Consider the following 26,447-nt stretch of genomic DNA (forward strand, 5'->3'; position numbering starts at 1 on the left):
AGGTTTTCTTTAAATGTCCGTTTTTGCACTACTTATTTTAACTATTTTATATATGTATTTATTGTAATTCAGTTTTTTCTATATCATTGTACTGCTGCCACAAAGTTAACCAATTTAGGAAGGTTCAATCGTTAGGTATTAATATTGAAGTAGTAAAATGGATTCAACAGTGGCTGGATGGGAGATGCCAGAGAGTAGTGGTGGATAACTGTTTATCAGGTTGGAGGCCGGTGACTAGTGGTGTGCCTCAGGGATCTGTACTGGGTGTAATGTTGTTTGTCATATACATTAATGATCTGGATGATGGGTTGGTAAATTGGATTAGTAAGTATGCAGATGATACTAAGGTTGGTGGCGTTGTGGATAATGAAGTAGGTTTTCAAAGCTTGCAGAGAGATTTAGGCCAGTTAGAAGAGTGGGCTGAACGACGGCAGATGGAGGTTAATGCTGATAAGTGTGAGGTGCTACATTTTGGTAGGATTAATCCTAATAGGACATACATGGTAAATGGTAGGGCATTGAAGAATGCAGTAGAACAGAGTGATCTAGGAATAATGGTGCATAGTTCCCTGAAGGTGGAATCTCATGTGGATAGGGTGGTGAAGAAAGCTTTTGGTATGTTGGCCTTTATAAATCAGAGCATTGAGTATAGGAGTTGGGATGTAATGTTAAAATTGTACAAGGCATTGGTAAGGCCGAATTTGGAGTATTGTGTTCAGTTCTGGTCACGGAATTATAAGAAAGATGTCAACAAATTAGAGAGAGTACAGAGAAGATTTACTAGAATGTTACCTGGGTTTCAGCACCTAAGTTACAGGGAAAGGTTGAACAAGTTAGGTCTTTATTCTTTGGAGCGCAGAAGGTTGAGGGGGGACTTGATAGAGGTAATTAAAATTATGAGGGGGATAGATAGAGTTGACGTGGATAGGCTTTATCCATTGAGAGTAGGGGAGATTCTAACAAGAGGACATGAGTTGAGAGTTAGGGTAACATGAGGGGGAATTTCTTTACTCAGAGAGTGGTAGCTGTGTGGAATGAGCTTCCAGTAGAAGTGGTAGAGGCAGGTTCAGTAATGTCATTTAAAGTAAAATTGGATAGGTATATGGACAGGAAAGGAATGGAGGGTTATGGAGTTAGTGCGGGTCAGTGGGACTAGGTGAGAGTAAGCGTTTGGCACGGACTAGAAGGGCCGAGATTACCTGTTTCCATGCTGTAATTGTTATATGGTTATAATTTCATAACATATGCCAGTGATATTAAACCTGATTCTGATTCTTATTAGACCTTTCATCTCTAACCTTAAAACAACGTTCTCTAGTTTTTATTTCCCCAAGCCTGAGAAAAAGACCGCTCACCCTATCTATGTCCCTCATGACTTTATATATGACCATGAGATTATCCCTCAGTCTCCTAAGCAAAGACCTAGTCTGTCTAAAACTCAGTTTGCTGAGGACTTAATTGTCAATTGTCCAAATGCTACACATTCTGTTCTATATAGTGATGCTTCTAATACTCGTTATTCTAAACCTTCTCAAGTTGGTCCTTGTTCTTGATTTCCAACTGCTGGATACAATCTACGTTTAATGATCTTGTTACACCTTTTCATAACTTCAAACACAATTCTCACAATTTAGAAATAATTGGAGAGAGGAAGTGGAGAGGTAAACCTGGATGTTCTGAAGGAGTGTATGGCTTTTAGAAGATATGCTGATAAGGTGGAGATGGATGAAGTCTAGGAGATGGTTTAGGATAGATCCCAAGCTGCATAATTCCTTTATGTCAGTGTTAAGCGATGGCCACGATATTTCAAGTAAAGTTGGATAAATTGGAATTGGTTTATTTTTGCCACTTGTATCATGATACAGTGAAAAGCAACAACAGAATGCAGAATAAGGTATTATGGAGGAAGTACAGTGTAGATATACAATAAGGTGCGAGATCATAATGAGATAGATTGTGAGATCAAAGGTCTACTTTACAATACCAGGGGACCAATCAACAGTCTTACATGACTGTGGGATAGAGCTATCATTGAGTCTGGTGGTACATCAGAATGCACATTCCCTATTGTCCAGCACAGCACTAGAAGTGCACTCAACCATATTATGTCAAGTTGCATAGTCAACAAGCACTTACTTTCTGTCATGGGGGAAATAGGGTCTCAAAATTAGCTAGAGCCCACACTTCTAATGCAAGCAGAGTCATCAACTAAATCATACCCAGGAACATAGGAATTAGAGGGAATAAATATGAAGCTGAGATATATACTCAGTGAGAGATTGAACCAAACATAAGTTCAGAAGAATCAGAATCAGAATCAGGTTTATTATCACCGGCATGTGACGTGAAATTTGTTAACCTAGCAGCAGCAGTTTAATGCAATTCATAATCTAGCAGAGAAAGAGAAAAATAATAATAAATAAAATAAAACATAATAAATAAACAAATAAATCAATTACGTATATTGAATACATTATTTTAAAATGTGCAAAAACAGAAATACTGTATATTTTTTAAAAAGTGAGGTAGTGTCCAAAGCTTCAAAGTCCATTCAGGAATCGGATAGCAGAGGGGAAGAAGCTGAGTGTGTGCCTTCAGGCTTCTGTATCTCCTACCTGATGGTAACAGTGAGAAAAGGGCATGCCTTGGGTGCTGGAGGTCCTTAATAATGGATGCTGCCTTTCTGAGACACCGCTCCCTAAAGATGTCCTGGGTACTTCGTAGGCTAATACCCAAGATTGAGCTGACTAAGTTTACGACCTTCTGCAGCTTCTTTCGGTCCTGTGCAGTAGCCCCTCCATACCAGACAGTGATGCAACCTGTCAGAATGCTCCCCACGGTACAACTATATAAGTTTTTGAGTGTATTTGTAGACATGCCAAATCGCTTCAAACTCCTAATAAAGTATAGCTGCTGTCTTTATCTAGGCTGGATTAGCAGATATAAATTATGATAAACAGAACACAGAACACTACAGCACAGTACAGTCCCTTTGGCCCACAATGTGCCAATCTTATAACCTACTTTAAGATCAATTTAACTCTGCTGTCGTACAGTTATTAAGTATGGAAACAGGCCCTTTGGCCCGGCTTGTACATGACGACTAAGGAGCCCTTCTAAGTTTGACCCATTTGTTTGTGTTCATCTAATTCCCTCTATCCCTTTCCCATTCATGTACTTGTTCAAATATCTTTTATACATTGTAATTATACTCATCTCTACCACTTTTTCTGCCAGCTTGTTATATAATTCCACCCCATCCTTAAACATCTTTCCTCTACTCTCTATTCGTGATCTTCCACCTTATCAATGTGGGAGGTGAATGAGGGGGATTTGACAGAGCTTTACAAAATTATGAGTATAGAAGAGTAAACGCAAGCAGGCTTTTTCCACTGCGATTGAGTGAGACTTGAACTAGAGATCATAAGAGTGAAAGGTGAAATACTTAAGGGGAAACTGAAGGGGAACATCTTCACTCAGAGGCTAGTGTGAGTGTGGAATGAGATGCCAGTGGAAGTGGTAAATGCAGGTTTGATTTCAACATGGATGTGTGAGGTACGAAGGGCTATGGTCCGGGTGTGGGTTGATGCAACTAGGCAGAATAACAATTAGGCTTGGACTAGATGGACAAAGGGTCTGTTTCTGTGCAGTGGCATTCCATGACTCAATGTCCCCCATGATCTTATAAGCCTTTAAAAGGTAACCCCTCGGCCTGCTTTGCTCCAAGGAAAACAATCCCTGTCAGACCAGTCTTTCCTTATATCTCCAGCTCTTCAGTCCTGGAAACAAAGAGGGGCCAGAGAGTAACCGAAGTGAAATATACTGATGGACAGTACTAGGCTGGTTCGATGTTGTGTAATGGAATACCTGCCTTCGGGGCTGCACTCACCTCTGACAACATTTCGTACTGTCCCCGCCTTCCCAGTGCAATGGTGAGCAGATCGTAGACAATGGAGGCACTCTGTAAACTGATGACTCGATCATTGTTGTGTTCTGGGATCCGGCTCAGCACTGCATCCCTATTAGCCTGACAGATACAAATACATAATTAAGTGGGGTCAAAGGTAACATAAATTGTTTCAGCATTCCTGTTCGATTTTTTTTGCGATTACTTAAAGAATCAAAAGATGTGCCAAACTAGATAAAAGAGCTTTTTTATTAAATGTAGGAATCAAAAACAACATACAAATACAAAATTATGAGAGGTTTAGATAAGGTAAATGCCTACATGCTTTTTCCACTGTGATTGGGTGGGACTACAACTAGAGATCATGGATTAAAGATGAAAGGTGAAAAGTTTAAGGGGAACATGAGGGGAAACTTCTTCAGTCAGAAGGTCGGGAGAGTGGAGAACGAGCTACCAGCACTTGGTGCATGCGAGCTCGAGTTCAATGTGTAAGAGAAGTGTGGATAGGCACATGGATGGCAGGATGATGAATGGCTACAGTCCGGGTGCAGGTTGATGGGATTAGGCAGTTTAAATAGTTCAGCACAGTCTAGATGGACCTCTTTCTGTGCTGCACTTTTCTATGGCTCAATGACTCTATAAAAGCTCGCTGCCAACTTTTACAGAGCAATACAATATGGGAACAGGCCATTTGACCCAACTCCTCTTTGGCAAATGGAGTTCAAATCTGAAAAGTGTGATGTAATACACTTTGGAAGGTCGACCTTGAAGGTGGAATACAGGGTTAATGGCAGGATTCTTCGCAGATGAATCTTAAGACTCTACATCTACAGATCCCTTAAAGTTGCCGCACAAATTGATAGGGTGGTTAAGAAAGTGTATGGCATGTTCAAGAGCTGTGAGGTAGCGCTGCAGCTCTATAAAAACCCTGGTTAGACCACATTTGGAGTATTGCGTTCAGTTCTGGTTCACTCATTACAGGAAGGAAATGGAAGCTTTATAGAGGAGATTTACCAGAATGCTGCCTGGATTAGAGAGCATGTCTTATGAGGAAAAGTTGAGCAAGCAAGAGCCTTTCTCTTTGAAGTGGAGGAGGATGAATAGGTAACTTGATAGAGGTGTATAAAATAATGAGGCACTTATAGAGTGGACAGTTAGTGCCAGGATAGCAATGCTTAATGTGAGAGGCCGTAACTTTAGGGTGATTAGAGGAAAGTGTAAGGAGAATGTAAGAGGTAGGTGAATCTGTGGAACGTGCTGCCGTGGAGAGGCAGAAACATTAGTGACACGTAAGAGTTTCAGAGATAGACACATGGATGAAAGAAAACTGGAGGGCTATGTGAGAGGGAAGGATTAGCTTGATCTTGGAATAGATTTAAAGGTTGGCACAGCATCATGGGGCGAAGGGCCTGTAGTGTTCTATGCTCACCTAAGGTGTTTACCTATTCTAATTCCATTTGCCCACATGTAGCCTGTATCCCTCTAAACCTTTCCTATGCATATACTTAACCAAATATCTTTTAAATGTCATTATTGTACCTGCCTCAATTATTTTCTCTTGGAGCTTGTTCCATGTATGCACCTCTGTATGAAGAAGTTGCCCATCAGGTCCTTTTTAAGTCATTCCTTTCTCACCTTAAATTTATGCACTTTGGTTTTTGGCTTCCTTTCTCTGGGAAGAAGTATATTCATTCTATCTATGACCCTTATGATTTTATACACCTCTAATTTGTTAACTGTCTTCTTCACTCCTGGAGATGCAGTGAGTGTTGAAGCAACTGGTTGAGCACCCAGGTCTTCCTCAGTCACTCGGTGATACTAATAAACTGAGGAAAGTGTGCAGATCAAAGACAAAGTAAATTTATTGTCAAAGTACATATATGTCACTGTATACTACCTTGAGATTCATTTTCGTGGGCATTTACAGGAAAATAAAGAAATATAATAGAATTTATGAAAACTATAAATAAAGACTGACAACCAATGCACAAAATAAGATAAACTGTGCAAATAAATAGATCGATAGATAGGTAATACTGAGAACATGAGTTGTAGAGTCCTTGAAAGTGAGTCTGTAGGTTGTTGAATCAGTTCAGAGTTGAGGTGAGTGAAGTTATCCGCTCTGGTTCTGGTGCATGATGGTTGAAGGGATCACAATCAAGCCTGATCATGTTCTCACCACATCTCACTTTACCACCCAGGATAAAGAATTCTGGGGAGGATTATAGAACCATAAACAATATAATTACTTAGGGTATCAAAGAGAAAAGTTGTCCCTTAATTGCCCAACACAAGAACATGAAAGCTTCTAATCTTCACTTAGCACTATAACCTGCTAGACACAATAGGCCCTCAGAGGATTTGTGGGGAACTGACTTCACTGAAAACAAAGAAAATACATTGCATCATGGTTCCAAAAATAGGTTAGCTAAAAGCAGCATACAATTAAAAACAGCATGAGGGAAACAGTTTGCAGCTGAACTTGAGAAAAATACACCACAGGAAAATATATTTAAATCGACTTCGGTGGAAGGTGCAGGTGAGTGTTTCACGGGAGGTTAGAACTGGGCCTTGTCAGCATTAAGAAAATGATCAACCAACAATCTGCTGGAAGAACTCAACAGGGCCAGCAGCATCTGCAGGAGGAAAGATATTGTCTATCTTCTGGGCCAAGACAGTAGAAAATTTCTTTCTTCCCACAGATGTTTCTTGACCTACTGAATTCTTCAAGCAGTTTACGTGTTGCTTTAGATCTCAGCATTTGCAGTCTCTTGTGTCTGCTCGAGAAAAGGATCACACTTTTATTATATCATATAACCATCTATTAGTGTAGTGAGTGCACAATGAAAGGCAAATACATTAGGGATATTTAAGAAGCTCTTCAATAGGCACATGGATGAAGGAAAAATGGAGGTTAATATGGTTTGGAAGGATTATATTGACATTGGAGTAGGTTAAAAGGTTGGCACAACATCGTGGGCCGAAGGAGCTGTACTGCACTGTTGAGTTCTATGTTCAATGTTCTATAGGTAAAAGATGCAAACCTCATTAGTCCTGATAAATGCTCCAAATCAGATTAACATCTCAAAAAATTTCAAGGGTATTCCATAAAATGACTCACATTTGTATTTAACCTGCCCAAAATCAATAGACAATAGGTGCAGAAGTAGGCCATTCGGCCCTTCTAGCCAGCACCACCATTCACTGTGATCATGGCTGATCAGGCAGGAAATAAGAAGTTAGGAGAATTACGAACTACATAATAAATCATACTACACATTAACCGTGATAATTTTAAACCTCCAAAATGGGCATTTATATCAGTGTATTTCCAACTCACAGTAAACCTAATGCTTAAGTACATATGTTTAAGTAAAAGTTGAAGGAAGCCAAAAGAAAGTCCACTTGAGTTCTCAAACAGCAAATTTCTACATGTATCAAAGGAAAGAAATTTGTGAAATATTCTCTTGAACTACATGGAGGAGTCAGAAAAATATAAGCAGAAACGTCAAGTGGAAAAGTCACAAATCCAAAATAAACAGCACAAGCTTAGTTTTCATCATTAAATATAAATGACTTGTCAGCGGTCGTCACTCTGGGTACATAAAATACTCCAATGCTTGCCTTTTATTTTACAACTGCCATCCTTACAAAGCTGTGGCTTTCCAGCTCCACCCCCTGGCACTCCTCCTTCTTTCCTTTCTCCAATGATCCACACTCTATCAGACATTTACCTCTTCCCAGCTTCTCACTTCATCTCCCCCACCCCTAGTCACCCACCTTCCCTATCACCCGCCAGCTTGTACTCCTTCCCCCTCACTCCACCTTCTTATTCTGGTTTCACCCCTTTCTTTTCCAGTCTTGGTGAAGGGTCTCGGCCCACAACAGCAACTCTTTATTCCCCTCCATAGATGCTGCCCGACCTGCTGAGTTCCTCCAGCATTTTGTCTGTTACTTTGTCTCCCTCTGGCTCAGAATTAACTGAAAGCATAGTTTAGAGGAATACAAATCTGTCCTGCTTTAAAATTAGAGAATTTGTATGGGATAGCTGCTACCCTATCCATGTGCTGGTTTCTGCTCATCAGCCAGCTAGGCCTGACAACTACCACTCGTGCAGAGATGTAGACTGAAGTCATGCCTTTGACTGTGTACAATTTTAGTCACCCTCTTACATGAAGGATGCCGAGGCTTTGGAGAGGGTACAGAAGAAGCTTACCACGATGCTGCCTGTATTTGAAGGCATGAGCCATGAGCTATTAAGGAGAGGTTGGACAAAACTTGGATTGCTTTCTCGGGAGAGTTGGAGGCTGAGGAGAGACTTGACAGAAGTTTATAAAACATCGAGAGGTGTAGAAATAAGTGGGTCTTTTACCTGGAGTAGTCAATTACTAGTCATGCATTAAAGGTGAGGGGGGAAAGGAATTGTGCAGCAAAGATTTTTGTTCACAGAGAGTGGCAGATGCCTGAAATGGGTTGTTGGGGGAGTTGTGGAAACAGGTATAATTTTTAATCTATTAAACATAATTATTGTATTTGTTATCTGTTAGATATATGAATATGTAAGGATTCAAAGTTCAAAGTATATATTTGAAACCATATACAATCACCACATACTACCTTGAGTTTTTGCAAGCACTTACAGGAAAATAAAGAAACACTTTGGAATTTATGAGTAACGAAGATTGACAAACAACTGAATTCATAAGAATACAAATGGATCATGTACAGGCAGAAGAGATTTGTTTAATTTTGTATCGTGTTCGGCGCAGACATTGCGCACTGAAGGACCTGTTCCTGTGCTGTATGGTTCTATGTTCTAAACCCAAAGCTGCTCAAGGGTGTCCACAGACAGGCAGAAGCCTTTCACCAGATATATTATAGCCAGTGGAGAAAAGGAAAGGGAAGCATTTGTAAGACTGAAGCAAGGCACGTTTCATGTATCTCAAGTGGACACAGCTTGTAGGCTTCCTTTGCTAACCTTTGAAAGAGGCGTGCACAAAAGTATTCAACTGGGATTCAGCAGGAATAGAGGCTGGTGGTAGATGGTCAGGCCTCTGCTCCAGAAAGAAGTGACAGGCAGAGATGAAATATTGAGGTAGCAATATTCCTGTTTAGTTGAATTATATGGTTCTGCACTGCATAATTCTATTTAAGAAGGAATTTAGAACATTTGTGACCAGTACAGCTATGATTCTTTAAAGATTCAAGATTGTTTATGTCATACTTTAGTACATGAGTGTAAAGGAAAATGAAATGATTGTTACTCCGGATCCGATGCAACATAAAAAAATTTCTTTGCTGTAATTGTCAGTATGATGCATTTGTCAAAGTAAACAGTTGGAATTTATTAGCATTCTATTTCTCCCCAATGGCTCTATTTCTTATTGCTCTAGTTAGTGTTTTCATTGGAACAATTATAATTATATTAAATGTCACCACACTGTCACTGCAAAAGAATCATACTTACCATAGATTCACTAATGAGCAACAGCAAAAGAGCTTCTTCTGTGTTTTCTTGAGGACAGAAAATGCTGGAACAATAAAAGAATACAATAATGTAGTTCACCATTTCACTCGGCAGGTTTTGAAAAAATGTTGTCACGGTAGGACAAACAAGAGAAAATCTGCAGATGCTGAAATCTGAGCAACACACACAAAATGCTGGAGGAACTCAGCAGGCCAGGCAGCATCTAAGAAAAGAGTAGGGTCAACATTTCGGGTTGAAACCCTTCGGCAGGACTGAGTTCCTCCAGCATTTTGAGTGTGTTGTCATGAAAGGTCCTAATTGTTACTTGTGAAATTCTCAGAATAGGGGAAAAGCAGTTTTTCCTGGAGAGCACTTTAGCCAATGCAAGTCAAAGAAAGGAGATTCAATCTTGTCTTTGTGACAATGTTTCTGACAATAAATCTGATCCTCTTCTTTCTGAATTGACCAAAAAGCATGCTGAATTATTTCACAAAATTAGGAAATCTGGTTGTTCTTGAAAAGGCAAGTGCACATTAGTGTTAGTGAATTGTGGGCATAGAATGTTGACACCGGAAGTGTGGAGACACTTGCGGGCTGCTCTGTGATTTGATGCAAAATATGCATTTCGCTGTATCTTTTGATGTACATAAGGCAAATAAAGCTAATCTTTATCTTTATTTTCAAGATTCAAGATTGCTTATTGGCATTCATGAGTGTATAGGAGGACAAAATGATACTGTTCTATACATGACCTGATTGTATGTACATAAAGTGACACTATGTGATGTGTATGTAGTGGTAAACATAAGAGATTCTGCAGATGCTGAACATCCAGAGTCACACGTACAACATGCTGGAGGAACTCAGTAGGTCAGGCAGCATCTAAGGAAAGGAATAAATAGTCAATGTTTTGGGCCGAGAGCCTCCATCAGGACTAATCAGTCTCGGTCTAATAGGCAGAGGTGTTGTTCAGTCTGAAGGCTTGAGAGAAGTATTCCTCTTCTCTCCAAGTTTGCCAGTTAATTGAAATCTGAAAAGCTTTTCTTTGCCTGCCTTGTGCACTCCAGGAACACAGTATCAACCAATCTGATAATATCAAATGAGTTCCTACCCTTTCTGTATAAAAAGATGAAAATTCATGTAGTTGGAGCTAACAGCAGCTTTCCAATGAACCATTATCACAGAAACAAACCTGACGGGTTTTTAACACTCACAGGTTCTATCTGAGATGCATCATTATTGGAGGTTAAGAAAATCAACTAGTTAGTTAATTAAAGTCAGAATTATAACGACTTAAGAGACCATTTGGCCCAAAACTATCTTATTCTTCACACCATCATCTTCAGCTTTCTATTGCACCTCTACTTTCTAGTTTGAAGCTATAGTCTGAGCCTAAGGAGAGCTTTTAGTTGGATTTTCAGATAGTGGTTAGCCCAACGCTTTACAACCCAGCAGTAAGAACAGGATTCCATTCTCACCACTGTCTGTTAGAAGTCTGTACATTCTCCCTGTGACCGCTTGGGTTTCCTCTGGGTGCTCTGGTTTCCTCCACATTCCAAATCTGTATGGTTAAGGTAACTGAGATGTGGCCATGCTACATTTGACACATGTGGGTTCCCCCATCACAATCCTCCCTGATTTGATATGACACAAAGGACATATTTTATGTTTTGATGTACATATGATAATTAAAGTTAATCTTTTATCTTTATCTTCTATTGGCAATCTTCTATTGGCAATAGAAAAATGGGAGTTATGTAGGAGGGAAGGGTAGATTAATAGATTAAAGGTTAAAAAGTTGTCAAAATATGGTGGGTTGAAGGGCCTGTTCTGTGTTATATGCTATAAGTGTTGTTTGAAATACAGCATGATCCATAAATTTCTATCTTCATTTGACATCCACTGGGTAGATCATGGCTTATGCATTAAACTTCACTCCATCACCACAGATTTAACAGAAAAAACTCTGAAAGTGTTCTCTAGGTCTAGGAAAGAAATGACAAGTGGGGCAACCTGAAAGTTGGTCAGTGAAATGGATTTTAATAAAGGCATGGAGTGGACACTTGATAAGAATTAGTAGGGAGTTACTTCAGAGGGAAGGGTTTGATTGATCTTAAGAGTAGATTAAAAGGTTGGCACAACATCATAGGCAGAAGGGCCTGCACTGTATTGTATGGGGCCCATTGGCGGTTTCAACAGAGCTTTACGAAAAGGTGTTTCTCTCAGGGCAGTGGCGGTTATTTAAAAAGAGCACTTTATGGGCGTTTGTCCATTGTATGGGGCCTAACAGTGGCGTCAACAGAGCTCTAAGAACTAAATAAAAGTACAGAAGGGATAAGCGGAGTGGCCATTGTGGGGGCAGCCACTGTCGGGTGGTGTGTTCTTCATGCCGGGTGGTGTGTTCTTCATGCCGGGTGTTGGACTAGATGGGCCAAAGGGCCTGTAGTGCGCTTTAGTGCTCTATGGCTCTATTTTGCTTGTGTTTCTTAACCTCTCTGGTATTGCTCTACTTCTATTTACAGAGACATCTATCATGACAGAAATACAGCTCTGGATTTGAGTATAAATATGAGGGTCTACAAGAATAGATTCACGAGAAAAAACTAGTAAGAGTTCTTTGAGAATGCTTTCTTCAAGAGCCAGGTGATTCTAATCGCAAGCTAAATTGGCATTGAATTTTAACCGGATAAGAGTAAGGCTGAAAATAAATTGACATGCTCTAAATTATTGCTGTTGGTTTAAGAGGATTAGGCAGCAGGCATCTTGGGAAATATGCACTCATTGTCTGAAATCTGTGTAGCTGAGCATCTGTCCTAGCGCTGTGATCAATACACACCATGTCATTTATCACCAAAAATCACAGGCAATTTCTGCTCAAACTATAATGTGGATTTTTTCACCTCTGAAGAATTACAATTACTACCGCTGTGGATGTAAGAGGCACTTTAATTAGTTAAACCAACTGAGACCACACATTCATAAGCTTCAGCACCTAAAATACTCTCAGGGCACCTTAAATGGTCCACTTCAAAGCTGATTGAAGATCATTATATTTTATATGAACAAAAACCAATGGAAGCAAGAGGCAGAGAAATGGATATTAGTCTTCAGCAACTCAAAAACTGTGATATTGCTATTGTTTGCAAACTCACCCAAGTGCTGAGTCTGTACAGTCTACTCCCACCCACTGAGTCAACCATTTTGCACTTGAGGAAAAGATTCTAAACGATAAAGTAATTCAAATTTAAGCACTTCTAAGTGAACAAAAGAAAATGATAAGAGGCATAGACTGAGTTGTCAGCCAGAGATTTTTTTCCCAGGTTAGAAATGGCTAATATGAGGCTAATATGATTGGAGGAAAGTATAGGGGAGATGTCAGAGATAGGTTTTTTACACAGAGAGTGGTAGAGGTGTGTGGAATGAGCGCCAGGGGTGGTGGTACAGGCAGTTACATTAGGGATATTTAAGAAACTCTTTGGTAGGCACATGGATGGATAAGAAAAGTGGATGACTATGTAGGAGGTCCAATCACAAACAAGAGAAAATCTGCAGATGCTGGGAAAGAGTACAGTCAACATTTCAGTCTGAGACCCTTCAGAAGAACTGGAGAAAAAAAAAGAGGAGTAAATTTAAAAGATGGGGAGAGGGGAGGGAGAAGCACAAGGTGATAGGTGGAACTGGGAGGGGGAGGGGTGAAGCAACAAGCTGGGAAGTTGATTGGTGAAAGAGATACAGGGCTGAAGAAGGGGAAATCTAACAGGAGAGGAGAGAAGGCCATGGAAGAAAGAAAAAGGGGGAGGAGCACCAGAGGAAGGCTATGGGCAGGCAAGGAGATAAGGTGAGAGAGGGAATGGTGCAAGAGAGGGTTCAAGGAATTCATGCCATCAGGTTAGAAGCAACCCAGGTGGAATATAAGGCGTTCTTCCTCCAACCTGAGTGTGGCCTCATCGCAACAGAAGAGGAGGCCATGGATAGACATATTGGAATGGGAGTGGGAAGTGGAAGTAGAATGGGCAATCCCGTCTCTGGTGGATGGAGTGTAGGTGGTCAGTGAAACGGTCTTCCAATCTACAGACGTTTGTATGTCGGGTCACACCGATATACAGGAGGCCACACCGGGAGCACCAGACACAGTATATGACCCCAACAGACTCAGAGGTGAAGTGCTGCCTCACCTGGAAGGACTGTTTGGAGCCCTGACTGGTAGTGACGGAGAAGGTGTAGCGGCAGGTGTAGCACTTGTTCCGCTTGGAAGGATAAGTGCCAGGAGGGAGATCTGTGGGGAGGGATGAATGGATGAGGCAATTGCATAGGGAGTGATCCCTGCGGAAAGCAGAACGTGGGGGGGGGGGGGGGGGGAGGGAAAGATGAGCTTGGTAGTGGAAACCCGTTGGAGATGGCAGAAGTTCCAGAGAATTATGTACTGGACCTGGAGGCTGGTGGGGTGGTAGGTGAGGACAAGAGGAAGCTATCCCTGGTAGGGTGGTGGGAGGATGGAATGAGAGTAGATGTACGTGAAATGGAAGAGGTGTAGTTGAGGGCAACATTGATGGTGAAGGAAGGGATGCCCCTTTCTTTGAAAAAGGAGGACATCTCTTTCGTTCTTATGAGTGATAGAGATGTACACCAAGAAGGCCTCAAAGCTCTCCCTTTCTTTCTGGACACCAGACCCAACCAGTTCCCCTCCACCACCACTCTCCTCTGTCTAGCAGAATTTGTCCTCACTTAACCATTTCCTTCAAATGAAAGGTGTAGCCATGGGCACATGCATAGGTCTGCCCTTTTGTCAGTATGTGGAACAGTCTGTGTTCCAAGCCTACACTGGTGTCCATCCCCCACTTTTCCGACGCTACATCCACAACTGCATTTGTGCTCCTTCCTGAGCTTGTCAACTTCATCAACTTTGCCTCCAGCTTCCACCGTGCCCTCAAATTTACCTAGTCCATTTCTGACTCCTTACTCCCGTTTCTTGATCTCTCTGTCTCTATCTCTGGAAACAGCTTATCTACTGATGTCTATTATAAACCCACAGACTCTCACAGCTACCTGGACTGTACTTTTTACCACCTTCTTGTAAAAATGTCAGTTCTCAAGATGAGGCTTTTCATTCCAGAGTGAAAGAGATATCCTTCTTTTTCAAAAAAAGGGCCTTCCTTCACCATCAACACTGCCGTCAACTGCATCTCTTCCATTTCATACATGTCTGCTTTCACTCCATCCTCCCGCCGCCCTACCAGTGTTAGGGTTCCTCTTATCCTCACCTACCACCCCACCAACCTCCGAATCCAGCACATAATTCCCAGAAACTTACACCATCTCCAAGGGGATCCCACCACCAAACAGATCTTTCACTTCCCACACCCCTCCACATTCTGCTTTCCACAGGGATCACTCCCTATGCGACTCCCTTGTCTGTCCGTCCCTCCCCACTTATCTCTATCCTGGCACTTACCCTTCTAAGCGGAGCAAGTCCTACACCTGCCCCTACACCTCCTCCCTCACTACCATTCAGGGACCCAAACAGTCCTTCCAGGTGAGGTGATACTTCACCTGTGAGTCTGTTGGGGTCATCTACTGTGTCCAGTGCACCCCATGTGGCCTCCTGTACATCAGTGAGACCGATGTAGATTGGGAGACTGCTTCGCTGAGCACCTGAATCTCTTCCAGCAATCAACTTTCCAGCTCTTTACTTCACCCCTCCCTTTTACTTGTCACCTTGTGTTTTTCTCTCTCCCCTCCCCCCACCTTTTGAATCTACTTATCTTTTTCCACCAGTCCTGTTGAAGGGTTTCAGCCCGAAATGTTGACTGTACTATTTTCCAGAGATGCTGCCTGTCCTGCTGAGTTCCTCCAGCATTTTGTGTGTGTTACTTTGTAGGAGGGAAGGGTTACATTGATCTTAAAGTAGGCTACAAGATTGGCACGACATTGTGGGCTGTAGAGCCTGTACTGTGTTGTAATGTTCTATGTTCTAAGACCCATTTGTTCCGCTAATCTTCGTTTTAAAGGAATAGATCTATGAAATAATCTGTTTAACTTAAGCGGTGGATATTTAACTATGAAGCCAAATAAAAACACAATACAAATGAAGCCTGAAACATTGAGAACATATCTTATGAGGAAAGTTGATTGAGTTAGGGCTTTTCTCTTTGGAGTGAAAAAGGATGAGAGGTGACAATAGAGGTACACAAGACCTCATGAGCACAAGAGAGAGAGGGCAGCCAGAGAATATTTTCCCAGAGTGGAAATAGTTAATATGAGAGGGCATAATTTAAAAGTGATTGGAGGAAAGGAGGAAGTCAGAGGTAGGTCTTTTACAGAGAGTGATAGGTGTGTGGAATGCCTGGGCAGGGGTGATGGTAGAGGTAGATACATTAGGGACATTTAAGAGACTGTTAGACAGTCACATTGATGATAGAAAATAGAGGGCTAGGTGGGAAGAAAGTGTTAGATTGATCTTGAGTAGGTTAAAAGGTTGCCACAACATTGTGGGTCTCAGGGTCTGTGCTGTGCTGCTGTTCTATGTTCTATTTTGCCCTAATATGCTTTGAAGCTGTTGGTTAATTGAAAACCTGAACTGACAAGGGTCGGCAAAGCAATGACATAAAAGCGAACAGAACCAAAATGGGTAACTGGAGTTAAGATACAAATAGCCAGTAGTCCCATTAGATGAGAGAACATATGAGAGAAATGGAAGGAGCATCCACTTACTTATGATCCTGTGACTTACCTGTCGCCTGTGTACACTTTTGGTCTTCTGCTCAGTGCATAGTTTTTGGTGTAAGAGCCCATGTAGATGGAGTCGTCCAGTAGTGAACGCTGTGGAGGATCTTCCAATGGATTCCAGTAACTCTGTTCACACATCCCTCGCAAGAGTATCTCTGCCAGCTGCCTGGCAATTGTCTGCAGGTTAAACGCACGTACAGTCCTTGGTCAGGAAACAAGTACTTTTACTGCTACCTTCCCTTATTCTACAATAAAGACAGGCACAGTACTGACTTTTACAAGGATTTTTTTTACATTGTATGAAATATGCAGGGAGACTATATCATATTAAAGGGGGTGAATACTTATGCAATCAATTATTTTATATTTGTAATTAATTTAGATCACTTTGTAGAGATCATTTTTCACTTTGACACAAAAGTCTTTTTCTGTTGATCAGTGTCAAAAAGCTAAATTAAATCCACTGTGATTCAATGTTGTAAAACAATAAAATATGAAAACTTCCGGAGGGATCTGAATACTTTTTATAGGCGCTATACATGTGATAAGTAAATTATTTTGAATCCGAGCCTCCACAATTTATTCTTCTACACAAGTCTCCTCCAATTTTCTTCCTTTCCTTAAGCCTCAGATTCATGCTGAGATTCAAGGACCAAGTACAATACCTAGGCTGATGGGCAGCATTGTTTGGAGAGGGAGTTCTTAAGATCTGATAAATTGTAGAGGATAGCAGTTAGCATAACGCTACTACAGCACCAATGACCCTTGTTCAGTTCCTCCGCTGTCTGTTAGAAGTTTGTACGTTCTCCCCATGACCGCATGGGCTTCCTCTGAGTGCTCTGGTTTCCTCCCAAATTCCAAAGATGTACAGGTTAGGGTTAGTATGTTGTGGGCGTGCTCTGTTGGCTATAGCCAGTTGGTGCCATAGTGACATCTGCACCAGACTTCGCCTCATAAAAAAGACAGAAATGCGAAATAAATGACGAAGTTGCCACCGACTGTGCCAGAAGGCATGGAAAGAAACGTCAATGTTCTGTTGGCACCAGACATTTGCGGGCTGTCCCCAGCACAATCTTTGGATTGTGTTGGTCATTTTGACATAAATGACACATTTCACTGTATGTTTCAATGCACATGTGACAAATAGTGCTGATCTTTAAATCTTATCTTTACAAAAACATAGCATAAGTAGGTCATCTTCAATCCCAAGAAACTTCCTAAAATAAAGTTTAAAAATATTTCAGAGGCTATAAAATGCCTTGAGATACCATAAGGAGATATATAAATGTATTCTTTTCCAATGACACACTAATGTCATGTCGACAGGGAAGTATTAAAAAGGGACTAATAACCTGCTAAAAGACATTTTCTTCGACTTTTTTGCTGTTGCTTTTCTAATCCTTGATTTTCTGTGATAATCTAACCATACGTACATTTTTGTGTAAAAAAAATGCCTTTTTGTGTCTGTTATAAAAAAGTTAATTAAGCAATGGTTCATTAAGGATGATGTTACAAGTGTGGCTGAAACTGGATTGCTTTAGCAGGCTGGATGAGGAGTGAGTCTGCTGAAAATGGTGTTTTACTGGAAAACTGAGCACAGTGGCAGGTATGAATGAAAAACAATTGCAAAGCACTATAATAATGTCAGCAGGAATTGGTAGCAGCAGTAGGCTTGAGGGTCAAGTGGCCTACAATCCATATGTATCATGGCTGGTCTCCCCAGGCCTCATGTCCTCCTTTGTGTCAGTTACCTGAGGTCAAGGATCAAGAATCAATTCAGAATCAAAATCAGGTTTAATATCACTGGCATACACACTTGCCCACTCACCTCCTCCCTCATTTCCATTCAGAGCCCCAAACAGTGCTTCTAGGTGAGGCAAACATTCACCTGTGACCCTTAGAACAGAAATGAGAAGGTATTTCTTCACCTAGAGGGTGGAGAATCTGTGGAATTCATTGCCACAAACAGCCGGTACAGTCAAATCTTTGGATATGTTTAAAATGGAGGCTGATAGGTTCTTGATTAGTAAGGACACCAAAGGTTATGGAGAGTTAGCAGGAGAATGGAGGTAAATCAGCCATGATAGAATGGCAGAGCAAACTTGATGGGCTGAATGGCCTAATTATGTTCCTATGTCTTATGGCCAAGTGGACTGCATGAAAATGGATCAAGGCTGATCTACCCTAGGCCTCATCTCTTCTTCTGTGCCAATTCCCCCAAGATCCTCAATTCACTGAACTTTCAAAAATTTATGGTTTGCTCTTTAAGTACCCCTGATAATCCAGTCTCTCCAACTGTTGTGGGAAAAGAAACTCACAGATTGCTGTACTGTGGATTTGTACTGTGTTGTAATGTTCTAAGTTCAACACCCTCAGCAAGAAGATTCAGAGATTAACCACCCGCAGTGAAAGATAGACATCCCAATACATTTGGAATGCAGAGCAGCAGCAGAGAGGCTGGTTCAAAACCAGGAACATTTGCAGTTCAAAGAAAGGTAAAATAAAACACAGCTCCTGACTGCTGGATAATTAAACAGATGGCCAAGAATAAGAGTCAGGAGTGTAAAGAATGATCTGAGTGGGAAAAATAAAAACACAGAATCCTGATAATTAAGAAGAAGACTATTCAGTCTGTGCAACACCCACACTGTCTATATTTAACTACAAATCTACTGATGGAAACAGGTTATCTGCCAGTGAAAATGACTCAGCTTTCAGTTCTCCCACAGGTCCTATCACAGAAAGTACCTTTGCCAAAATGTCTAATATCAGATTATTTAAGAAAACAGCAAGTGTATCAACTTGCAATCATTTCATTCCATCCTAATGTAGAAGCCAGTGAGTTACCATGTCTACAGCACAGCCCTTAGACTTTGGACTCTCTCTGAGAAAACCTTGAAATGACTAGAGTGGATGTGGAGAGGATATTTTCTATAATGGCATTCAAAGTTGGAAGTAAATTTATTATCGAAGTACATATATATCACCATATATTACACAGAAATTCATTTTCTTGCCGGGATACTTAGTAAATCCAAGAACTATAATAGAATCAATGACAGACCACACTCAGACAGAGGGACAAATCTGCAACGATGACAAACTGTACAAATATAAAAAAAGAGAGATAAGCAAATAGATAAACAAATAAATAGACAGATAAATAAATAAGGGTTGGTGGGAGAGCTAACGACATGAAGTGAAACTAATTGATAAGGTATTTGTTTGTATTTTGCATGGAGGTTGGTGACCAGTGGTGTTTCGCAGGGATCTGTTATGGGACCCCACATCTTTGTGATTTTTATAAATGACCTGGATGAATAAGTAGAAGGGTAGGTTAGTAAGTTTGTTGATGACACAAAGGTTGGAGGTGTTGTGAACAGCTTGGAGGGTTGTCAGAGGTTACAGCGGGACACTGATAGGATGCAGAACTGGGCTGAGAAGTGGCAGATGGACTTCAGCCCAGATAAATGTGAAGTGGTTCATTTTGGTAAGTCTAATTTGAAGACAGAATATAATATAAATGATAAGACTCTTGGCAGTGTGGAGGGTCTAGAGATCTTGGGGTCCATGTCAATAGGACACTTAAAGCTGCTACACAGATTGACAGTGTTGTTAAGAAGGCGTATGGTGTGTTGGCATTCATCAACTGTGAATTCACCTCAAGAGCCGTGAGGTAATATTACAGCGATATAGGACCTTGGTCAGACCCCACTTATGTTCAGTTCTGGTCACCTCACTATAGGAAGGATGTGGACACTATAGAGAGAGTGCTGAAGAGATTTATGAGGATGTAGCTTGGATTGGAGGGCGTACCATATGAGAACAGGTTGAGTGTACTTGGCCTTTTTCCTTGGAGCAACGGATGATGAGAGGTGACCTGAAAGAGGCATATAAGATGATGAGGGGTATTGATCGTGTATATCACCAGAGGGGTTTTCCCAGGGCTGAAATAGGTAACACAAGTGGGCAAAGTGTTAAGGTGCTTGGAAATAGGTACCAAGGGGATGTCAGGGGTAAGTTTTTCACACAGAGAGTGGTGGGTGTATGGAATGCACTGCTGGTGGCGGTGGTGTAAATGGATACAATAGGGTCTTTTAAGAGCCTCTTAGATAGATACACGGAGCTTAGAAAAATAGAGGGCTCTGTGCTAGGGAAATTCTAGGCAGTCCCTAGAGTAGGTTACATGGTCAGCACAACATTGTGGGCCGAAGGGCCTGTAATGTGCTGTAAATTTCTATGTTCCATGTAATTCAGTTTTGGGATCATTCTCGTAAACCTCCTCTGGACCATCTCCAATGCCAGCATATACTGGGCCCAAACCAGAAAAGCCTACAGAAAATAGTGAATTCAATCCAATCCATTCCAGAAAAAGCCCATCCAACCACTGAGCAAGTCTATAAGGAGCACTGCCACAAGAAAGCAGTATTCATCATCAAGGACCTCCTACAATCCAGGCCAATCTCCCTTCATACTGCTGCCAATGGGAAGGAGGCACAGGAGCCTTAAGTCCTACACCACCAGGTTCAGGAGCAGTTATTACCCATCAACCATCAGACTCTTGAACCAGCGTGGATAGCTTCACTCACCTGTACTCTGAACTGATTCCACAATCTACAAACTCACTTTTAGGGATTCTACAACCTGTGCTTTTTGTTTTTTAAAAATAATTTTATTTGTTTGTTTGTTTATTTAATTTATTTATCTGTCTATTTTAATCATATATTTTTGTACTTGCACAGTTTGATTTCTTTTGCACATTGTATGTAGTTTTTCATTGATTCAATTTAATTTCTTTGTTCTGAAAATGCCTGCAAGAATTTGAATCTCAGGGTATTTTATGGTGCATACTGTACATTGAAAATAAATTTACTTTGAACTTTGAAAATTGCTCACAATTAAGGATACCTGTAAAAACACATAGACATTTATATGTTGATACTGACGGTTGCAATAACATTGTTCTTGCAAATCACAAAGAATATGCCAAGATGTGCAATGGACCAAGAACAGAGAACACAATTTATCCCAATTAAGAGTTAAAGTCCCTTATGATTTGTCAAGAGGGAGAAGGAGTTAAGATGGGTGGGCATGGACTAGGAAAATCTGGCAACATACAGTTTTGTAAAAGTATTCAGCCCCCAGCCCTTTGCTCGCATAAATAAGTATTACAACCAGGGATTTTGATCAATTTAACTGACAATTTTTATTTGTGAATCACATGCTTCTTTTTTCACAATAGAGCCCCAAAAAGCAGGGGATATTGTAAAGCATGAAAAACTAAAAATTCAAAACCTGTAATGTCAGCACTTCAAAAGTATTCATCCCTATTTGCTCAGTACTTAGTTGAACCATTTCTCGCAGCTACTACAGCCAGTAATCTTTTTGAATAAGTCTTTATTAGCTTTATATAATGTGATGGAGCAAGGTTAGCCAATTCTTCTTTGCAAAATTGCTCAAGCTGTGCCGTGTTAGTTGGGGAGTGGTAGTGAATAGTAATCTTGAGGACTTGCCAGAGATGTTCAATTTGTTTAAGGTCAGGACCTTGGTTGCGCCATCAAGGACATCAATCTTCATCATTTGAAGCCACTCCACGGTTGCTCTTGCAGTGTGCTTTGGGTTGCTGTCCTGCTGAAAGATTAACTTCCTCCCAGTTTAAGCTTTCTGGCAGAGGCTAGTAGGTTTTTATCCAGGATCTCTCTGTATTTAGTAGCATTCATCTTCCCATCAATCCTGACCAGATTTCCCATCCCTTTGCTGAAAAGCATCCCCATAGCATGATGCTATCTCCACTATGCTTTATAGTAGGGAAGGTGTTGTACCCTTCCCCAGACCTGTGCTTCCCTATTATCATTTCCTTAACTTGTCTTGAATGCTCTTTTACCTACATTTTGGTTTCGTCTTTTGAAAATCTACTATACTCCTGGACCTTACAGAGATAGTGGGAATTTATGATGATCCTTCAATTTTCTACATCAACAAATTGGATGAATTGGTACGGTAATACAGTATATTTTGCATCTAGGGAATGATAGCGTAGCAATTACAAAGTGGACGAATACATTTCCAGTCTCACAATTTTGGATTTTAATATTTAGTAAATTGTTGACAGGTTTTGGAATTTTTCTTTTGCTCTTCGTGATGCACTATGTTTTGTAGATTAGCTCAAAAAATCCTACTTCAGCATATTGAAATTTAGAAAATGAAACAGTAAAGTATGAAAATAGTTGTAGGAGCTGAATACCTTTTCATTACATTGCATATTAGTTGTGAATAAAGAAAGAAATATTAAATATCATTTTGTGATAAAATTTAGGCAACTCTATGTTGGAGGAACTCAGCAAGTCAAGCAGCATATAGAAAGGGGAACAAACAATTCACATTTCGGGCCAAGATCTGATGTCTCAGCCTGATAAATCAATGTTTTATTCCCCTCCATAGATACTGCACGACCTGCTGAGTTCCTCCAGCATTTTGGGTGTGTTGCTCAAGATTTCCAGCATCTGTACAATCTCTTGTGTTTATGGGGCCATTCTATGACTCTAAATTAGGACCCGGTGTTGGAAATACCAGTATGTAGAAGAAATAATGTCTCTCTATGAAAAAAACAATGAACTAATAATCTTTTTGGCAGGATGGAAAAGGTGATATTAAGATAATATTGAAAACAGTCAAAAGGGTGGCCCCATTACAGCATCACCACTGTCAGTAAGGACTTTCGATGTTTGCCCTATGACCGCGTGGATTCCTTTCAGCTGCTCTGGTTTCCTTCCACATCCCAAAGATGTTCGAATAAGTTAGGGTTAGTGAGTTGTGGGCATGCATTGTTGGCACCAGAAGTGTGGCAACACTTGCAGACTGCCCCCAGCACATCTTCAGGCTTTGTTAGTCGACGCAAATGAGGCACTTCCATATATGTTTTGATGAACATGTGACAAACAAAATTAATCTTTAATCTTTATCTTTTAAAATGAAAGGCTTTACAATGTCTGAAATACATCTTATGGAAATGTTTGTTTGATGATGAACTTCAATAAAAAAAAATTACAAAAAAAAAAATAAAATGAAAGGCTGGACCTCAAGGTAGAAGAGCATTGAGTTATAATGAAAGGACCATTCAATTCTTGAATTTTCAATGCAACCTCAACTAACTGTATTCAAATAGAACATAGAATAGTACAGCACATTACAGGCCCTTCGGCCCACAATGTTATGCTGATCCTTAAATCCTGCCTCCCATATAACCCCCCACCTTAAATTCCTCCATATACCTGTCTAGTAGTCTCTTAAACTTCACTAGTCTATCTGCCTCCACCACTGACTCAGGCAGTGCATTCCACGCACCAACCACTCTCTGAGTGAAAAACCTTCCTCTAATATCCCCCTTGAACTTCCCTCCCCTTACCTTAAAGCCATGTCCTCTTGTACTGAGCAGTGGTGCCCTGGGGAAGAGGCGCTGGCTGTCCACTCTGTCTGTTCCTCTTAATATCTTGTACACCTCTATCATGTCTCCTCTCATCCTCCTTCTCTCCAAAGAGTAAAGCCTTAGCTCCCTTAATCTCTGATCATAATCCATACTCTCTAAACCAGGCAACATACTGGTAAATCTCCTCTGTACCCTTTCCAATGCTTCCACATCCTTCCTATACTGAGGCGACCAGAACTGGACACAGTACTCCAAGTGTGGCCTAACTAGAGTTTTATAGAGCTGCATCATTACATTGCATCTCTTAAACTCTATCCCTTGATTTATGAAAGCTAACACCCCATAAGCTTTCTTAACTACCCTATCTACCTGTGAGGCAACTTTCAGAGATCTGTGGACATGTACCCCCAGATCCCTCTGCTCCTCTACACTACCAAGTATCCTGCCATTTACTTTGTACTCTGCCTTGGAGTTTGTCCTTCCAAAGTGTACCACCTCACACTTCTCTGGGTCGAACTCCATAAACAGCCTGTTAAATACTGCTGAGTTAATAATGTTTTACAAAACAAAAAGAGCAAGAGGCATCCAAATGTGTGACAAAGAACAGGACTGTAACAATTTCTCATTAATGCTCATTTTTATTTGTTTCAGTCTTGTATAGATTAGCATTTGGAAGCCTTACGATGTCGTTCCTGCATTATGTGTCATTGCCAGGCTATAAGCGTATTTAGGAAGTGGGTGGAGAATTGTGCTGTGTAGTCATTGTTCAAAAGCACCATGCATTCCTTCCTTTTGGCCTAACTGTGCACAGCATTGATAACTTAAGGATCTGCTTCTTCCTCTACCCCATTGACAATGTTAGAGAGGTAGTCGCGTTCTTCAGTGATATTACCACTCAGTAAGACCATAAGATACAAGAGCAGAATTAGCCATTTGGCCCACTGAGTCTACTCTGCCATGAGGTTAAAGGACTATATATGTATAGTGCCTATAAAAATATTCACCCCCCCCCCCCAGAAGTTTTCATGTTTTATTGTTTTACAACAGTGAATTACAGTGGATTTCATTTGGCTTTTTTGACACTGATCAACAGAAAAAGACTTTTATGTCAAAGTGAAAACAGATCTCCACAAAGTGATCTAAATTAATAACAGATATAAAGCACAGAATAATTGACTGTGTAAGTATTCACGCCCTTTAATATGACACACCAAGTCACCACTGGTGTAGCCAATTGGTTTTAGAAGTCATATAATTAGTTAAATGGAGATCACTAGTATACAGTCAAAGTATTTTAATTGACTGTAGTAAAAATTCACCTGCATCTGGAATGTTCAGCTACTAGTGAGTCAGTACATTGGCAAAAACTACACCATGAAGAAACAAGAATTCTCCAAGCCACTCCACAAAAAGGTTATTGAAAAGCGCAAGTCAGGAGATGGATACAAGAAAAGGAAAGAAAATGACACAGCTGTAAATCTTCATCGTCTAAGTGATATTGCAAGAAGTGGACTAGTGAGGGAGGCCACCAAGGACCTATGACAACTCTGGAGGAGTCTCAAACTTCAGTAACTGAGATGGGAGAGACTGCAGCTTTATGGAAGAGTGGCAAAGGGAAAGCCACTGTTGAAAAAAAACTCACACGGATTCTCTGCCAGAGTTTGCCAGAAGGCATGTGGGAGACTCTGAAGTTAGCTGGAAGAAGGTTCTCTGGTCTGATGAAATCAAAATTGAGCTTTCTCAAAGTTGAGAAAATGAGTCTTCTTTTGCTGCTGTTATTTTGTTGCTTGTTGTTCTGCTGAGTGTTGTGGGCATGCTATATTAATACTGGAATGTGTGGTGAAATTTGCGGGCTGCCCTCAGCACATCCTTAGGTGTGTTGGCTGTTGACACAGCGTCAAACGTCACTGTATGTTTCAGCATACACGTGATAAATAAATTTGAATCTTGAACCTTGGATCATTGCTGATTTATTTTCCCTTTTATACCCTATTCTCCTGCCTTCTCCCCATCACCTTTGACACCCTTACTAATCAAGAACCTATCAACCTCTGTTTTAAATATATCGAATGACTTGGTTTTCACAGTCATCTGTGGCCATGGATTCCAAGAATCACCACCTTCTGACTAAAGAAGTTCTTCCACATCTCTGTTCTAAAGGCATGTCCTTCTATTCTGAGGCTGTGCCCTCTAATCCTAGACTCTCCCACTAATGGAAACATCCTCCCTACATGGCACAATCTTACTTGAACCAAGAAGGCAGAAGACATTTGGTGCCTATGGGGCCAATTTACAGGTATGACCAGGGTATTCTGAAGGAACTGGTATTAAGAAGGGGGAGCAAGATTTGCAATATAAAAATAGAAATATTTTTGATTTTATTGAACCAGTAGCAAGTGGTATTAACAATGGCACAGAATATGATCATTCCACTAAAAAAACAAATTACTTACTCAATTTAATATAGAGGAAAATCATAGAACAAAGTCCAAGAGGCTTGACAGAAGAGTATTCTTTAGGTCCCATATCTAAGAATGGGTGTGTCAGCATTGAAGAGAGTACAGTGGAGGTTCATGGGAATGATCCCAGGAATTAATGTATGACGAGTTAATGGAAAGGTGGGGAGAATAAACTGGGATTATTCCCTTGGGTGCTTGATGGCTGGCACAGATTTAGCATGCTAAAGTTCTCATTTCTGTGTGGTATGACCTTTATCATGGATCAACAATGCCTACTGAAGTTAATGGCATCTTTGCTAAAAGCATTTTGATGCAGGTTCTCAGTGGTAATCTTTCACTGTGCTTCATAGGGAGCCTAGCCATGAAGCAAGCTGACACATATGACTCTCTGAACCTATCAGGAGATACTTGAAGTTCGGTGCCCCAGAATACATGCTTGGAAGACAGACACACTTGGAGCTG

At 40.7% G+C, this 26,447-nt stretch overlaps 1 protein-coding gene across 1 annotated transcript in view; it reads right to left on the bottom strand.

The window, feature by feature from the left end:
* ttc7b (tetratricopeptide repeat domain 7B) overlaps nt 1–26,447 on the bottom strand; it is a 470,560-nt gene that overhangs the window by 241,138 nt on the left and 202,975 nt on the right. The window contains exons 7-9 of the mRNA XM_073039387.1: nt 16,105–16,277; nt 9,375–9,438; nt 3,890–4,027 (exon numbers count right to left, since the gene is read on the bottom strand). Of these exons, the coding sequence (XP_072895488.1) occupies nt 3,890–4,027; nt 9,375–9,438; nt 16,105–16,277 (375 nt within the window). The remainder of the gene's footprint in view (nt 1–3,889; nt 4,028–9,374; nt 9,439–16,104; nt 16,278–26,447) is intronic.

Source organism: Hemitrygon akajei, chromosome 3, assembly GCF_048418815.1.
Source record: "Hemitrygon akajei chromosome 3, sHemAka1.3, whole genome shotgun sequence".
NCBI classification, from domain to species: domain Eukaryota; kingdom Metazoa; phylum Chordata; class Chondrichthyes; order Myliobatiformes; family Dasyatidae; genus Hemitrygon; species Hemitrygon akajei.